Source organism: Rhinolophus hipposideros (assembly GCF_964194185.1).
Source record: "Rhinolophus hipposideros genome assembly, chromosome: 11".
In the NCBI taxonomy this organism is placed as follows: Eukaryota; Metazoa; Chordata; class Mammalia; order Chiroptera; family Rhinolophidae; genus Rhinolophus; species Rhinolophus hipposideros.
The window spans coordinates 292092-311197 of NC_138057.1; the positions used below are offsets into that span (position 1 = coordinate 292092).

General features: G+C 37.6%; 2 protein-coding genes across 8 annotated transcripts in view; one reads left to right on the plus strand and one right to left on the minus strand.

The window, feature by feature from the left end:
* The window catches only part of ZNF484 (zinc finger protein 484), a 48678-nt gene that overhangs the window by 15862 nt on the left and 13710 nt on the right, over positions 1 to 19106 (minus strand). For all 7 annotated transcript variants that reach the window (XM_081067023.1, XM_081067022.1, XM_081067026.1 and 4 more), the window contains one exon: positions 7644 to 7688. In XM_081067023.1, coding sequence (XP_080923149.1) covers positions 7644 to 7658 — 15 coding nt within the window. In that variant the 5' untranslated portion in view covers positions 7659 to 7688. The remainder of the gene's footprint in view (positions 1 to 7643; positions 7689 to 19106) is intronic.
* LOC308504904 (small ubiquitin-related modifier 2-like) lies at positions 1799 to 2136 on the plus strand (the record flags this gene model as incomplete). Its single annotated transcript, XM_081066410.1, has 1 exon — positions 1799 to 2136. The coding sequence occupies one exon, from the start codon at positions 1799 to 1801 to the stop codon at positions 2084 to 2086; it is 288 nt and encodes a 95-aa protein (XP_080922536.1). The 3' UTR covers positions 2087 to 2136.

A 19106-nucleotide genomic window follows, 5' to 3' on the forward strand; every position in this document is an offset into this window, starting at 1 on the left:
ATAGCCAGCTTCAGTTTGCAGCTTGGCCTCTGGAGACATCTCCAAGCTGAGCACAGGCAGTGGTCATCTGCAGATTGCTTTGTGGCTCATGCCAGGTAGCCTCAGGCAAAGCAGAGTATGCAGCTTATCTCGGTCTGTGGTGGGGTCCCTCCCAGGATGTCTAGGGGTTGGCACACCCATGGGCAGCCTCATCCAGCTACCTCCAGGGATGACACAGCCAAAGGGCAATTCGGGCAGGCACCCAAGTCCTGCTTAAACAAATCTTGCTCCATAGAGTCAGCCCCTGCACAATAGCTCCTCCACTGTAGTCATGGCCAGTCCTCACAACTAATCAGCTGAGGATCAAACCATCCTATGATGTGCAAACAGCAACCAAGGCTCAAATACAACAGGAAGGCACACACAACCCACACAAGGGACACACCTGGAGTAACCAGCTCAGGGGACCAGGGAGACTGTGCCACTGAGTTCCACAGGACACCTACTACATAAGGCCACTCTTCTAAAACCGGAAGACATAGCAGCCCTACCTAATATATAGAAACAAACACAGGGAAGCAGCCAAAATGGAGAGACAAAGAAACATCTCCCAAATAAAAGAACAGAACAAAGCCCTAGCAAAAGAACTAAACAAAATAGAGACAATCTACCAGATAGTACAAAACACAGGTTATAAGGATTTTCAGAGATCTCAGGGAAAACATCACCAAAGAGATAGGAAACATAAAAATGGAGCTAGAAAACATAAAAAGAACCAGTCAGAAATAAAGACTACAATAACAGAAATGAAGAATACATTACAGGGAATCAACAGATTAGATGAAGCAGAGGAAAGCAGCAGCAATTTAGAAAATAAGATAGCAGATAACATTCTATCAGAACAGCAAAAAGGAAGACAGCTTTTTTCCCCTCTATCTTGGGGCCTGGAGAGCCAAGTGGAATTCTTGCTGCTGAAATTTGGGGGCCTGCTGGGTACAGGACTTCTAGGATGACTAATATGTCTGGAAGGCATTTTTTTACTGTCTATAAGTGGGGTCTCTGGAACCAGAAAGAGCACACAGTTCTTCTTAAAACTGAAGGTGTTTATGCTCGAGATGAAATTGAATTCTATCTAGGCAAGAGATGTACTCATGTGTACAAGGCCAAGAAAACACAGTGACTCCTGGTGGCAAACTGAACAAAACCAGAGTAATCTGGGGAAAGGTAACTTGTGCTCATGGAAACAGTGGCATAGTTTATGCCAAATTCCGAAGCAACATTCCTGCTAAGTCCATAGGACACAGAATCCATGTAATGCTGTATGTCTCAAGGATTTAAACTTACTGAAAAGTAAATAAAATGGTTTTGTTCTTTTGAAAAAGAAAAAAAATCCAATAGTTTAAGAGGCCTCTGGAACAACACCAAACATAACAATATTTGCATCATAGGGGTACCAGGAGGAGAAGAGAGAGAGCAAAGAACTGAAAAACTATTTGAAGAAATCATAACAGAAAACTTCCCTGATCTGAGGAAGGAAATAAATATATAAGCCCAGGAAGTGCAGAGAGTCGCAAATAAGATCAACCCAAAGAGGCCCAAACCAAGCCACATCATAATTAGAATATCAAAGGTTAAAGACAAAGAGAGAATCTAACAAGCAGCACGAGAAAAGCAGTTAGTAACCTACAAGGGAACTCCCATAAGACTATCAGCTGATTTCTCAACAGAAACTTTGCAGGCCAGAGGGACTGGCAGGAAATATTCAGTGATCAAAAGCAAGGACCTGCTCTTTTGTGAAGAGGAGACTGCGGCGCTCACCATGGCCAACAAAAAGCCCAAGGAAGGAGTCAAGACTGAAAACAACGATCATATTAATTTGAAGGTGGCAGGGCAGGATGGTTCTGTGGTGCAATTTAAGATTAAGAGGCATACACCACTTAGTAAACTAATGAAAGCATATTGTGAACGACAGGGTTTGTCAATGAGGCAGATCAGATTCCAATTTGATGGACAGCCAATCAATGAAATAGATACAACTGCACAGGTGGAAATGGAGGATGAAGATACAATTGATGTGTTTCAGCAGCAGACAGGAGGTATCTACTAAAAAGGGAACTTGCTACTTTACTCCAGAACTCTGCTCCTCCAGACCAAGACAGTCTCGATTAGAAAACCACAGTTTGATTCCACCACATCCTGACTACTACAGTATAGTTTTCTCTATTCTTTCATTTTCCCCTTCCCCATTCCTTTATTGTACATAAAGTAACGGATGTATGTGCACAGCATTTGTTTTTTTATTTCTTTATTTTTTTTAACTAAATGGCCAATGGTATGTTTTTATTGACATCAAATGGAGATGGGATGGGATGGCTCTGTGAAAATACCACCTTTCTCCATTAGTGGCATACTCATTCAGCTCTTATCTTTATATTCCAGTAAGTTATTTTGCTCTCACTGTTTAACAAAAAGACAATAACATAAAAATCCTTGCATACCTTGTTCAATTGGAGAATTTTAATGTTTTTCATTTATCATTGTAAAACCAAGGACAATTTTATAACTTTTTTGTACGTAGCTGTTACATGTAGGGCAATCTGTCTTTAAGTAGGGATAAATTACTCTAAAAGAAATGAATCCTAGATAGTTTTCCCTTCAAGTCAAGCGTCTTGTTGTTTAAATTTTAAACTTCTTGTTTAAAATAAAATAAAAATTAAAAAAGCAAGGACCTAATCCAAGATTATTCTACCCTGTGAAGCTATCATTTAGAATTGAAGGACAGATGAAAAGCTTCCCAGTCAAGAAAAAATAAAAGGAATTCATCTGCACCAAAGTAGAATTTTAAAAAATCTAAAAGGGGCTTAAGATGAAAAATAAATAAATAAATAAATAAATAAATAAATAAATAAACAAATAAACAAATAATATGAATAACAAAATGGCAATAACTGCATATCTATCAATAATTACTTTCAATGGAAATGCATTAAATGCTCCAATCAAAAGATAAGAAGGCTCAATGGATAGGAAAATAAGACCCTTACATATGCTGTCTACAAAATACTCAAGATCGAAAGACACGTACAGACTGAAAGTAAAAGGATGGAAAAAGATATTTCATGAAAATGGAAACAAAACAAACAAAAAAATACCTAGGGTAGTAATACTTATAGCAGACAAAATAGACTTTAAAACAAAGGCTTTAACAAGAAACAAAGAAGGAGCCAGTAATCCCACTTCTGGGTACTTATCTGAGGAAACCCAAAGTGCTACTTCGAGGGGACATGTGCATCCACATGTTCACTGCAGCATTATTTTTACAACGGCCAAGACATGGAGGCAGCTTGGGTGTTCATCAATGGGTGAATGTATAAAGAGGAGGTAGTACATACATACAGTGAAATATTGCTCAGCCATGGAAGGGAATGGGTTCTTGCCAAGTGCGATGGCATGGATGGATTTGGACGGTATTATGATGGAGTATGTCAGACAGAGTGAAACAGATGCAATGTGATTTTGCTTACATGTGGAATCTAAAGAACAAATTAAACAAACAAACAGAAACAAACTCATAGGTACAGAGAAGATTTTGATGGTTGCCACACAGAAGGGGATTTGGGAGTAAGTGAAAAAAGGGAAGGAATTAAGAAGTACAGATTGGTTGTTACAAAGTAGTCATGGGGATGTAAGGTATAGCACAAGGAATATAGTCAATAATATTGTAATAAGCATGCATGGTGTCAGATGGGTACTAGATTTATTGGGGTGATAGATGGGAGGGGGATTGGGGGGCAGGGTGAAAAAGGTGAAGGGATTAAGAAATACAAATTGGTGGTTACAAAATAGTCATGGGGATGTAAAGTAAAGCAAACGAAATATAGTCAATGATATGGTAATAACTACCATGTTTTCCCAAAAACAAGACCTAGCTGGACCATCAGCTCTAATGAATCTTTTGTAGCAAAAATTAATATAAGACCCAGTCTTATTTTACTATAAGACCCGGTCTTATAATAAATATAATAATAATATAATATAATATAATATAGTATAATACTTGAGTATGAGACTAGTCAGGGGATCACTTCCTAAATTATATGTCTATAAATTAATACAATTTATACATTAATTTATAAATTTATACATTAATTTATAAATTAATACAAAATAATATTGAATGTCAACTGTAACTGAAAATTTTAAAAAATGGGGGGGAGTGAAGGGGAATAAAAGTTTCAAATTTCCAGGTATAAAAGAAATAAGTCATGGGGACATAATACACAGCATAAGAAATATAGTCAATAATATTGTTATAGCGTGGTACGGTGTCAGATCGTTACTGGACTTATGGTGATTGATGATCACTTTTTTAGGTGTATAAATATTGAACAACTATTGTGTACACCTGAAACTGATATAATGTTGTATGTTAGCTATATTTTAATAAAAGTCTTTAAAAAATAAATAAAACATAATAAATGTGGTAAATCCATACAGTACTATTCAGCCATAAAAAAGAATGAAGTACTGATATATGCTAAATGTGGATGAATCTTGAAAACATGCTAAGTGAAAGGAACCAGTCATGTAAGACCACATATTGCATGATTTTATTTATATGAAATATACAGAACATGCAAACCTATTGAGACAAAAATATTAATGGTTGCCTAAGGCTAAAGGGAATGGGAGGATTTGGGGGTGACAGAAGGTATGAATTTGGAGTAGAGGGGTAAACAAAATGTTCTATTAAAGTGATGATGATTGCACAACTCTGAATATATTAAAAACCACTGAATCTACACTTTAAATGGAAAACTGTACAATGTAAAGAAGGCTTTTTGAATAATTGCCATTTCCAGATGGGATACAATAGATTGTAGCAGTCCAGTCCTTCTTCCATGAATAACTATAAATACCAGATTAAATACTCATACTGAAATCATCTGTTTGAAAGCACTAAAAAGTTTTTACAGGTCATGAATCTAGGGAGAACTTTGAAGATTTAAGCTAACATACGCAGCCACTTTTACACTGAGAGCATTTACCAAGTTTGGGTGTGGGCAAAAGGTGAGAATTCAGTTTTGAACCAGTAACTTGAGTGAGAAACCAGGAGAACTCAAACATATGACCTGTTCTCCCCTCAGGGCATTGGCCAAATGCTAGAAGACTATAGGCTAGTTAAAAACTTAAGCAGATAGCCTCTGAAAAGCAAAGCAAAAAAATTAAGCTAAGTTGTCTGATAACAGAGTTGGGCATCCACCAGGAGGGTCCACAGAGGACAAAATGGGCTCTCAGCAGCATATCCGGGATGGCCAGGGTGAACCAGAGGTAGGCTGAGTCTTATTAGGGCTTTGGCTCAGCCTTGATTCAACATAACACAGCACTCAGTTGGATAAAGGTGTTCATCTTCACTGTATCTGCTAACAAAGGGAAAAATGAATCCTCTGTTCAGAAAGAAACTATCATCCAGAACTTTTATAATGCTTTACATACTATTTAACACAACAAAAATAATCCCAAAAGACAGCCAAATATCCAAAACCGGAGGAAAGAATATTCAATATAAACATTCCTATAAGGAATTGGAGTTAGATAAAAAAGATGGAGAATTTCATTAGATAATTGAAATTTATAGTAAAGAATCAAATAAAAATTCAAAAACCCAGAATTCCAATATCTAAAATTAAGAACAGAGATAGATTTAACAGCAGAATACAGAATTACTAAAATGGAAAACAAGCAAATGAAAAATACCCAAACTGATGCAAAGATTTATTTTAAAGAAAACAAACACAAAAGCATGTAACATTTGTCATATATGACATAGCGAAAATAAAATATTAAAGTTGGGAAGATAAAAGGGAGAATGTGGGGCAGAAGCAATATTTTAAGAAGTGATAGTGAACGACATCAACCCAAACATTCAAGAAGCTCATCAAATCCCACTTTACAAAAACGGCAAATACTAACTATGCAAAACAATAACAATAATATCTTGTAAAGTTTAAAATATGTGTAGAATTTAAATGCATGAACGTAATAATGACAACGTGAGTGGCAGTAAACAAACTTAAGATTTTTTAGTGTCCTAGAATTATTAAGGTGATAAAATGAGTTAAACATAGATATTGTAATAAGAGTAACAAATAAAAGAATGTTAACAAACAAGTTAAAAAGGGAAAAAATAAAAATCTGAGTAATCTAAAAGGTCAAGAAAGGAGTAAAAAAATAATATTAAACAGATGGTTTGAATGTAAAACTAATAATGAAGTGGCATGTATAAATTCAAATATATCAGTAATTACATTAAATGTAAATGGACTAAACATTCAAGTTTAAAACAAAGACTGAGGCTTATAGTTCCAAAAAAAATGGATTTAGTGCACTTTACCCTATTTCTCCTAATTGCCTACAAAAATCTAGAAAAATACGTAAAACATCTATCCACCATCTTCCATTTCAGTAATTCTGAATCCTGCTGTTAAACCTATCTCTATTCCCTCACTTAACTCTCTCTCGAGAGCATGCTTTCCTGATAATGAAAGTCATTTTAGCATCTTTTAGAACCTTGATAGCCCGAAAAATTTCCACATCATCATCTTGTTCCTTTTTGCTGAGTAGTTCTTTCCCTCAATCTATCTCTTAACTCTCATATTTTACGATAAGCAGGAAGAAAAAAACTTGGCTACATCTTCAACCCTTTGCTTAGAAATCTCAGAGAAATATCCAGTTCATCACTGACAAATCTGCTTTCCACATAACTACAGGACAACATTCAGCTAAGCTTCCTGCCCCTACATAACAGAGAGGCCCTTTCCTCCAGTTTCCAATGAACATGTTTCTCATTTCCCTCTGAGTCTCCACCAGTAGCACCTTTAACATCTATAGTTCTATCACTAGTCTGTTTAGGATAATTTCTGTAAAACAACATACTTTTTTTTTTCACTGTGTTCCTAACTTCCTTCTGAGTCCTTTAGTAGGTCGTTAAAATACATATTTCTATTACCGGTCTGTTCAAGGAAATTTAGGCTCTTGTTATCGTGCTCTTCAAATTTCTTAAAAGTTTCTACCCATTACAAAATCCCAAAGCCACTTCCACATCTTTAGGTATTTGTTAAAGCATCACCCCACTTCCAGGTTTCCCATTGCTGCTATAACAAATCACCACAAACCTAAAACAACACAAATTTATTTTCTTACAGTTCTGGATATCAAAATTTCAAAATGGGTCTTATTGGCTTAAATTCAAGGTATTGGCAGGGCTGCGTTCCTTCTGGAGGCTGTAAGGGAGAATCCATTTCCATGCCTTGTCCAACTTCTAGAGGCTCATGTCCACTTGTCAACAATATACTTGTCAACAATATAAACCATTTGTCTCATTTCCATTACTCCTGTCTTTCAGGAAAATCATAGGCAAGTTTACAGTTCATAACTGTGTGAGACCACACAACTCATATATCTATTAATATAATCCATGCTTGACTTGGAGTTTACAGTCTCTTCTTTATTTTCTCTGATCTTAGTTTTTACTTATTTATACTATATGGGTTTTAATTATATTATTTAGGAGCATCTTACTATATGGGTTATTAGATGCTTTGTACAATTCACTAAAAAATAAAGAAAGCAACAAACAAATATATGAATAAATAAGAACTCACCAGGGACTTGGTCATTTCTAGCTCTTCTGAGAAAAGGGCGCAGATCTGAGAAAACAGATAGACAGAGGGACACATGAAAGAAGGAAGTATGCCAGTGTCACACATGAAAACACACATCATTTACTGTCCATGCACCTAACCCAAAAACTTATTTCTAGAAGTACATCATAAAAAAAATCATTCTGTATTGCACAAAGATTTAAATGCAGGAGCTTTACCACAGCATGGCTAACAACAACAAAAAGTTAGAAACATCTTGATACCAAATAATTATGGACTGCTTAAATATTTTATAGAGTATCCAAAGGACATAATATTATGTAAAATTAAACTACTATAGAAAATGTGTTAAAATGACACATAATAAAAATATATCAAACTGCATGATTCTTTTCACTGAACAATGTGTGTGCACACACATGCACACATATACAAACACATGAATATTCATGGACATAGAGAAAATTACCAGAAAGGAAAATACTAAAAAGATAACAGATATACTATTTGAGTAATGGTAAAATTATAGGTAATATTTATGTTTACATTCTTATTTGCTAGTAAAAAACAAGTAACTGTTTTTAAAAAATACAATTTTGCTCTGAGCTTCTGTAACCATCCAATTGCAAGTAGTGAGAACATCCACAGGAAAGACTAAAATGGAAACTTTCTAACTATTTCATTGTTCTCCTTTGCTTACAACTTTTTTCCCTTACAATTCTTAAAAGGAACTTTAAGTGGAAACTTTGCTTTGGCTACAATTTAGTAAGTGGATATGGTTCCAGTTAATAACAAACTTTAAGATCCCAGCCAAGTCACCTACTGACTGGGGCCATTCTTCTCCAACTTTTTAATGACACTTTTCTAACATAAAGAGTTGAATGGGAAATATGGCGGACAACATGGACTAGCAGCAAACTACCAACTCTGTAGAAGATCCTCTGGATCTCATCAGGCTCAGCCTGGGTGAGCGAATTTATGAAAATTTGTGAAAATGAGAAATGACAGAGAGCTTCGAGGTAAATTACATGCTTATGATCAACATTTGAATATGATACTGGGAGATGTGGAATCAACTGTGACTACTATAGAAACTGATGAAGAAACATATAAAGGTATATATAAATAAACAGAACAGAATATTCTGATACTCGTTGTCCGGGAAGGTGGTGTTCTACTACAGTGTTTCCCCAAAAATAAGCCCTAGCCGAACCATCAGCTCTAATGCATCTTTTGGAGCAAAAATTAATATCAGACCCAGTCTTATTTTACTATAATATAAGACCTGGTATAATATAATTAATATAATATAATAATACCAGGTCTTATATTAATTTTTGCTCCAAAAGACGCATTAGAGCTGATGGTTCGGCTAGGTCTTATTTTTGGGGAAACAGGGTATGTATGTTTCTCACATGGGCTGAAGTCTCCCCATTACAGGCTGATACCCTCACAGTGGCAATGAAACTATGTATTAGAAAATGTTTCCCACTTGGGATATACCTTCCACAATATCTAGTGTTCAAGGTACCCAGTTCACTAAGCAAATTATATAAGACTTGAAAGAAAGTCCTGCAGACTTCTTGAAATTATCATTGACCTTACCACCCTCAATCATCAGGCAAGGTTGAGAACTAACAAATAAATGGGATTCAAGCAAAACAAGTTTTAATTACATAGGACTGAATGAACTGATGAGGATGATTATAATTTTTATGACATTTTTGTTTGAAACATTGCTGATTCTTTCATTTTTTTCCTCTAAATAACAGGAAACCTTTCCTCTTCAGCTAACTATGACTTACAGCAATTTGGTGAATTATCTTTGAAAGCAGAATTGAAATATTTTCCCCCTACTTGATTCCTTCAGAATTCAGAAACTGGTAGCGAGTATTCTCATTTTTCACAGCAATATTGTCATTTGTTTAACTTCATTAAGAGTCTGTTCTCCCCGTACCAGGATACAATTGGAATCTGGTTATATTACCAAGGCTTTGACTGGAATGTCATATTTGAGAAACATGAATAGATTCAGATATGACCAGACAGCTTTAAGGAATTAAGAGTGACTTATAAAAGCCAATAAAACCCTTGGAAATACTGGCCTTGTACCTTGCTTACAGGGTACCTAACAGTCTTAGCAGGTGAGTAAAAAAGGTCACTTCCTGGCAGGTGTAGGAACATCAAGAAGAGAGGATTCACCCAAATCTATAGGTATTACATGTAAAGTCTGATAGCAAGTCCTTGCTTTGGCTTTTCAGGCTTTGTTTTGAGAGGCCTTTTAAAGTTTAATCTAAAGATTCCTTATGAAAATTCCAGCAAAGCAGATTTAAAAGACTATATGATCAATTGCTATTCTTACTGTTTTTGTACAAACAATTATCACGTTTATTGAAATCAGAATTATTTTGCAAACAAATAAGTTTCATTTTGGCTATCTTTGGGAGGAAAGGATAATTTTTTTTTAATTTATTTATTGGGGTGACAATTGTTAATGAAATTACATAATTTCAGGTGTACAATTCTGTATTACATCATCTATAAACCCCATTGTGGGTTCACCACCCAGAGTCAGTTCTCCTTCCATCACCATATATTTGATCCCCCTTTACCCTCATCACCCACCCCCCTTACCCTCTGGTAACCACTAAACTATTGTCTGTGTGGGAAAGGATAATTTTAAAGATAAAATTCATGCTTCAGGAATACACGTTTGTGGAAATCAGATTCTAGTGCTGTTCATTATCTTTTTAGGTTTTTTCCTATCTGTAAACTGGACCAGATCATGAATTCTTAATGTCTCCCCCAAAATCTGGCTATGACTCTATTTCCAATAATTCTCCTACCTTTATCATTTGCAATCACTGAGAACTAAACCTGCCCTTTTCCAAAGGCATGCAAGTTAAAGTTGGACAACTGATATAAACTTTACAGAAATCACCACAACAGCTCATATATGGACAGTCCTTATCACTGTTGCAGAAAGATCACCACAGACATTTAAACTGCAAATCAGCAGGATCTATCAGATCGTCACTGCCAGGCTTCACTCCATCAGAAGATGCTTCGAGCCAGAAATCGCAAATCTTCTTGACTAGCTACCTTCAGAACTCAGTAACTGGGATTACACTCTGCTTCAATCATTAGCCATTGTATTTCTTTGGTTTCCATAGAGATGACTCATTAAATACATGATTGCTTGTAGCATAGGCCTTACTGTAGGAGGCATTTGCATCATGATCTCCTGAAATGAGAGACATCTGCTTAACTAAACAGACCTATTCTCAAGACTGATTTCTAAAACTGATATGTAATGTCTAATTGGTCCTTTCCTAATGCTTAATCCTCAAAATTGGCACAAATACTGAGCTGACTATAAACTCATATATGGCAAGCATGTCTCTAGCCCATATCCCCACTCTGAGGGACACTATGGACCCAAGAAAGGCACTGCCACCTTGGCATCGAGGAATTTTAAAACATTTTGTATGGGGGGCCGGCCCAGTGGCTCAGGCGGTTAGAGCTCCGTGCTCCTAACTCCGAAGGCTGCCAGTTCGATTCCCACATGGGCCAGTGGGCTCTCAACCACAAGGTTGCCGGTTCAACTCCTTGACTCCCGCAAGGAATGGTGGGCAGCTCCCCCTACAACTAAGATTGAACAGGGCAGCTTCAGCTGAGCTGCCGCTGAGCTCCAGGATGGCTCAGTTGGTTGGAACTGTATCCTCTCAACCACAAGGTTGCTGGTTCGACTCCCACAAGGGATGGTGGGCTATGCCCCCTGCAACTAGCAATGGCAACTGGACCTAGAGCTGAGCTGCGCCCTCCACAAGTAAGACTGAAAGGACAACAACGTGAAGCTGAACAGCACCCTCCACAGCTAAGATTAAAAGGTCAACAACTTGACTTGGAAAAAAAGACCTGGAAGTACATACTGTTCCTTCCCCAAAAAAGTCCTGTTCCCCTTCCCCAACAAAATCTTAAAAAAAAAAATTTTTTTGTATGATCTGTGTTTCCGAAAAGAAAAATCCTGATCAAAGGGTGGAAAATGAGAAATAGAGTGAAGAAATAAAATGGAGTTACTATAGTTAAGCTGCCAAATTACTAAAATCAAGTTGGTTGGGTATGAGGAAACAATACTATTCTTGTTTTAACTAGCCTGGGAACTTAAAACTTTTGAACTTTCCAGTCCTGAGTCAATGCCTGGATATATATCAAACCTCCAGTTAATCCTCTGATTACCCCTTAAAGGACTAAGGAAAGAATGTTCATGTATCCAGACTACCTGGCATCCAGTATCCAAACCACCGGTGACCTAGAGGATTATCATATCGAACAAATCCAGAAGCTAAGCATGCAAGACTGATTCTATTCAAGAATGTATTTTTTACTGTAACAGGAACCCTCAGCTTTTATTTTAAAAAAAAACACTCTGGGAGATTCGGAAAAAATGGCGGCGTGAGGTGAGCCTCTGTAGCGCTCCCCTGGAATTTACAACGAATCGGACAATGCCCCACAAAGGACTCCCTGCACAGCAGACAGGCAAGACGAAGAGGCCGACTACAGAATTCACCTCCAGGTGGGTGAATCGCGCGAGCGGGGGAGGAGGGAGAGGAGAAGTGCGGAGACGGAGCCGCGCAGGCGCAGGACGCAGACCTAGCTCAGTGCTCGGAGCCCGCTGCTCCCGGAACTACCGCAGCTGTGGGAGAGGGAAGGACTCGGACTGCTAGGGCTCCGCTTATGGCCCACAGGGCTGAGGGGGCAGCATATAACACGGCCGAACCCAACGCTCACGGCAGCAAAGACTGAGGGAAGAGGACTGAAATCGGTGGTTTAAGCCCTCACTGCCGAGCGGAGAACGGAAGCCTTAGGCACGGAGACTAGCCGCCCCTCCCTACCCTTCCAGAGCTCGCCCCGCCCCCACCTGCCCGGTGCTAGAAGCCATAAAGTAGCAGTGTCAGATCAAAGGACAGAATATTTGCTGCTCTGAGAACTGTGGACCACAGACACAGATTCGCAGCTCAACTAGTTCCGGCAAAGGGGAGGGAGCTGTGGAAGCAGGACTGGCTGTGGTGGTGGTCGCCGCCATTGCTCTGGGCCACCTCTCACAACTCACCCCGCCGCTAGCCCCACCTATCTGGGCGGATCCCTGCAGGAGTAAACAGAACTGCTGAAAAATATGGGTTCTGAATCTGGTGCAGAAACAGCTTTGGAACTTCAAAATCTCTTTGCATACCTATCAACCTGTTGCAGAAGCCACTCCTGTAGATGTCTAGGAAGAGAAATAGTAAATCAGTGATTGCCATGAATAACCAAGGCAACAAGATAGCTCAGAAAGAAAGTGAAAAGTCTCCAGAAAAGGAACTTAGAGATATGGAAATATGTGATTTAAATGACAGAGAATTCAAGATTGCAATTCTGAGAAAACTGAACGAGATTCAAGAAAACACAGAAAGGCAGTTTAATGAACTCAGAAACACAATCAAAGAACACCATGAGCATTTTACAAAAGAGATTGAAATTTTGAAAAAGAACCAAATAGAATTTCTGGAGATTAAGAACTCAATAGGGGCAGGCCCAGTGGCTCAGGCGGTTGGAGCTCCATGCTCCTAACTCGAAAGGCTGCCGGTTCGATTCCCACATGGGCCAGTGGGCTCTCAACCACAGGGTTGCCAGTTCGATTCCTTGAGTCCCGCAAGGGATGGCGGGCAGCGCCCCCTACAACTAAGATTGAACACGGCACCTTGAGCTGAGCTACCGCTGAGCGCCAGATTGGCTCAGTTGGTTGGAGCACGTCCTCTCAACCACAAGGTTGCCGGTTCAACTCCCGATAAGATTGAAGGGACAACAACTTGACTTGGAAAAAAGGCCTGAAGTGCACACTGTTCCCCAATGAAGTTCTGTTCCCCTTCCCCAATAAAATAAAAAAAAAAAAAACACAAGAACTCAACAGAAGAAATTAACAATAAAATATCCAGCTTAGGTAGTAGAGTTGACCAGATGGAGGAAAGAATCAGTGACATCGAAGATAGGAACCTGGAATTTACACAGATGGAAGAAGAAAGAGACTTGAGACTTAAAAAAAATGAAAGAACTCTACAAGAACTTTCTGACTCCATCAGAAAGAGCAATATAAGAATAGTGGGCATACCAGAAGGAGAAGAAAGAGAGAAGGGAACAGAGAACATATTCAAACAAATCATCGATGAGAACTTCCCAAACTTGTGGAAAGAACTGGATCCTCGAATCCAAGAAGCAAATAGAACACCTAATTACCTCAATCCCAACAGGCCTTCACCAAGGCACATTGTATTGAAGCTGTCTAAAATCATGACAAAGAAAGAATCCTCAAGGCAACCAGGGAAAAGAAGACGGTAACTAACAAGGAAAGCCCATTAGATTATCACCAGATTTTTCAGCAGAAACTCTACAAGCTAGGAGGGAATGGAACCAAATATTCAAACTATTGAAAGAGAGAAATTATGAGCCAAGAATAATATATCCAGCAAAGATCTCCTTTAGATATGAAGGAGGAATAAAGACCTTTCCAGACATCCAGAAGCTGAGGGAATTTTCTAATACACGACCTGCACTACAAGAAATACTAAATGAGGCTATTAGACCACAATCAACAGGGACAACTTGTGGCAACCAACACATAAAAAGGGGGAGAGTAAAGGCCTGAACAGGAATATGGGAATAGAGAAAGTAAGCGTGCTGAAGAAACTGGAATACTCTAAATATCAAACTTTCTTTTACATAAACTTAAGGGTAACCACTCAAAAAACATCCAGAACTGAAATATATACTGTAATAAAAGAAGAAACAGAGGGAAACATCATAGAATACAACCACACAGAAATAACAGACAACAACAAAAAGGCAAAGAAACAATGGAGACACGGCCTTAGCAGAAAACTAAAGATAGAATGACAGGAAATCCTCACGTATCAATAATCACCCTAAATGTAAATGGACTGAACTCACCAATAAAGAGACACAGAGTAGCAGACTGGATCAAAAAACTAAACCCAACCATATGCTGTCTACAAGAGACACATCTCAGCTACAAGGACAAGCATAGACTCAAAGTGAAAGGGTGGAAATTGACACTCCAAGCAAATGGTACCCAGAGAAAATCAGGAGTAGCCATAATGATTTCCGATGAAACAGACTTCAGGGTGAAAAAGATAACAAGAGACAAAGATGGACATTTCATAATGGTAAAGGGGACTATACAACAAGAAGACATAGCAGTCATCAATATTTATGCCCCCAATCAGGGAGCACCGAAATATACCAAGCAACTACTAACAGAACTAAAGGGAGAAATTGACCAAAACACAATTATACTAGGGGACCTAAATACATCATTGACAGCTATGGATAGATCATCCAAACAGAAAATAAATAACGAAATAGCAGCCCCAAATGACCCATTCGATGAAATGGACATCATTGACATATATAGAGCACTTCATCCTAAAACATCAGACTATACATTCTTTTCTAGTGTACATGGAACATTCTCAAGGATAGACCATATATTGGGACATAAAATCAGCCTCAGCAAATTTAAAGAGATTGAAATCATACCAAGCATATTCTCTGATCACAACGCTTTGAAATTCGATATCAACTGCAAAAAGAAAGCAGGAAAAACAACAAATACATGGAGATTAAACAACATACCTTTAAAGAACGACTGGGTCAAAGAAGAAATTAGAGGAGAGATCAAAAGATACATAGAAACAAATGACAATGAAAATACATCCTACCAAATTTTTGGGATGCCGCGAAAGCAGTTTTAAGAGGGAAATTTATATCATTACAGGCCTATCTCAAGAAAAAAGAAAAATCCCAAATAAATAACCTCATGTTACACCTTAAAGAACTAGAAAAAGAAGAACAAGCGAAACCCAAGGTCAGCAGAAGAAAGGAAATAACAAAAATCAGAGCAGAACTAAATGAAATAGAGAACAAAAAGACAATAGAAAAAATTAATGTGACAAAGAGCTGGTTCTTTGAAAAGATTAACAAAATTGACAAACCCTTGGCTAGACTCACTAAGATAAAAAGAGAAAAAGACACTAATTAACAAAATCAGAAATTAAAAAGGGGAAGTTATCACGGACACCACAGAAATACAAAGGATTATCCAAGAATACTATGAAGGACTATATGCCACCAAATTCAATAACCTAGAAGAAATGGACAAGTTCTTAGAAACATATAGCTTTCCAAGGCTGAATCATGAAGAACTGGAAAATCTAAACAGGCCGATCACCAGTAACGAAATTGAATCAGTCATCGAAAACCTTCCCAAAATCAAAAGTCCTGGATCAGATGGCTTCACTAGTGAATTCTACCAAACCTTCAAAGAGGATCTAATACCAATCCTACTCAAACTCTTCCAAAAAATTGAAGAGTCAGTACTCCCTAACTCATTTTATGAGGCCAACATTACCCTGATACCAAAACCTGGTAAGGACAACACAAAAAAAGAAAACTACAGACCAATATCTCTGATGAATAAAAATGCTAAAATCCTAAACAAAATTCTAGCAAATCGAATACAACAATGCATTAAAAACATTATACATCACGACCAAGTGGGGTTCATCCCCGGGGCACAAGGATGGTTCAACATCCGCAAATCCATCAATGTGATACATCACATAAACAAAATAAAGGACAAAAATCATATGATTCTATCAATTGATGCAGAAAAAGTATTTGATAAGATACAACATCCATTTATGATTAAAACACTTAATAAAATTGGTGTAGAAGGAAAATACCTCAACATAATAAAGGCCATATACGACAAGCCCTCAGCTAATCTCATAATTTATGGTGAAAAGCTGAAGCCCTTTGCTCTACGTTCAGGAACACGACAAGGTTGTCCCCTTCACCTCTGCTTTTCAACATAGTGTAGGAAGTCCTTGCCAGAGCCATCAGGCAAGAGAAAGAAATAAAAGGCATCCAAATTGGGAATGAAGAAGTTAAATTGTCAATCTTTGCACATGACATGATGCTATATATACAAAACCCTAAAGACTCCACCAGAAAGCTGTTAGAAACAATCAATGAATACAGTAAAGTTGCTGGCTACAAAATCAACGTACAAAAGTCCATTGCTTTCCTATATACCAACAATGAAATCTCAGAAAAAGAAATAGAAAAAACAATTCCCTTTGCAATTGCAGCAAAAAGAATAAAATACCTAGGAATAAACTTAACTAAGGATGTAAAGGACCTATATGCTGAAACTATAAGACATTTTTGAAAGAAATTGAAGAAGACACAAAGAAATGGAAAGACATTCCATGCTCATGATTGGAAGAATCAACATAGTTAAAATGGCCATATTACCCAAGCCATATACAGATTTAATGCAATCCCCATCAAAATCCCAATGGCATTTTTTAAAGAAATAGAACAAAAAATCATCAGATTTGTTTGGAACCACAAAACACCCCGAACAGCCAAAGCAATATTAAAAAAAAAGAACAATACTGGAAGTATCACACTCCCTGATTTTTGCTTGTACTACAGGGCTACAATAATCAAAACAGCTTGGTATTGGCGGAAAAACAGACACATAGACCAATGGAATAGAATTGAGAACCCAGAAATAAAACCACATAAACATGGACAGATAATTTTTGACAAAGAAGCTAAAAACATACAATGGAGGAAAGACAGCCTCTTCAATAAATCGTGCTGGCAGAATTGGATAGCTACGTGCAAAAGAATGCAACTGGACTGCTATCTGTCACCATGTACCAAAATTAATTCAAAATAGATCAAAGACTTAAGCATAAGACCTGACACAATAAACTGCATCGAAGAAAACATAGGTACTAAATTTATGGACATTGGGTTCAAAGAGCATTTTATGAATTTGACTCCAAAGGCAATGGAAGTAAAAACTAAAATAAACGAATGGGATTATATGAAACTTAAAAGCTTCTGCACAGCAAAAGAAACTATTGACAAAATAATGAGGCAACCAACTGAATGGGAGATTTTTGCAAACAGTGCCTCTGAGAAGGGGCTAATATCCAAAATATACAAGGAACTCATGCAACTCAACAACAAAAAAACAAACAACCCAATTGAAAAATGGACAGAGGACCTGAAGAGACATTTCTCCAAAGAGGATATACAAATGGCAAATAGACATATGAAAAAATGCTCAACATCCCTAATCATCAGAGAAATGCAAATGAAAACCACAATGAGATATCACCTCACCCCAGTCAGAATGGCTTTCATCAACAAGACAAATAGTATTTTTTGGAGAGGCTGTGGAGAAAAAGGAACCCTGATACACTGTTGGTGGGAATGCAGACTGGTGCAGCCATTATGGAAGGCAGTGTGGAGGTTCCTCAAGAAATTACGAATAGAATTACCATATGACCCAGCAATCGCTCTCCTGGGTATCTACCCAAAAAATCTGAAAACATTTCTCTATAAAGACACGTGTACTCCAATGTTCATTGCAGCTTTGTTTACGGTGGCCAAGACATGGAAACAACCAAAATCTCCTTCGATAGATTAATGGATCAAGTAGTTGTGGTATATATACACAATGGAATACTATTCGGCGTTAAGGAAAGATGATATAGGAGCATTTGTGACAACATGGATGGATCTTGAGAGTATAATGCTAAGCGAAATAAGTCAGACAGAAAAAGCAGAGAACCCTATGATTTCACTGATATGTGATATATAAACCAAAAACAACAAAAGAACAAGACAAACAAATGAGAAACAAAAACTCATAGACACAGACAATAGTTTAGTGGTTACCAGAGGGTAAAGGGGTGGGGAGAGGGAGATGACGGTAAGGGGGATCAAATATATGGTGATGGAAGGAGAACTGACCCTGGGTGGTGAACACACAATGGTATTTATAGATGATGTAATACAGAATTGTACACCTGAAATCTATGTAAATTTACTAACAATTGTCACCCCAATAAATTAAAAAAAAAAAAAAACACTCTGGGATTTGCCTAGTTCTGTTTGTGGTTTGCAAATTCTAAGACACTTAAATAAATCTTTATCATTTATTTCCAGCCAACATCTCCTGAATCATCTACACTGGGTGGACATGTCTTATAGAAGCTAATAAAAAAACATTAGGTTAATTAACAGAATGGGAGGACGCTGAGGGGAGACTCAAGAAACTCTTTCCAATGGGTAGATTTTCTTAAGTTATTAAGAAATACAGCGAATAAAGCAAACATTGATAGAGGCAAAACAAAGAAGAAACAATAGGGAGAATCAGAGGACTCATCCCAGCAGGGTGGAAATCTTTAGATGGTTATTAAGAAATGGGACAAATAACAATGATGAAGTTAAAGCATAGGTTTTCATACAGTACTACTAAGGTTGAGTGGGCCAAAGAAACCCCCTATTGGGCCCCAACTTTAAAGGGTCCCAAACAAGTTCAGT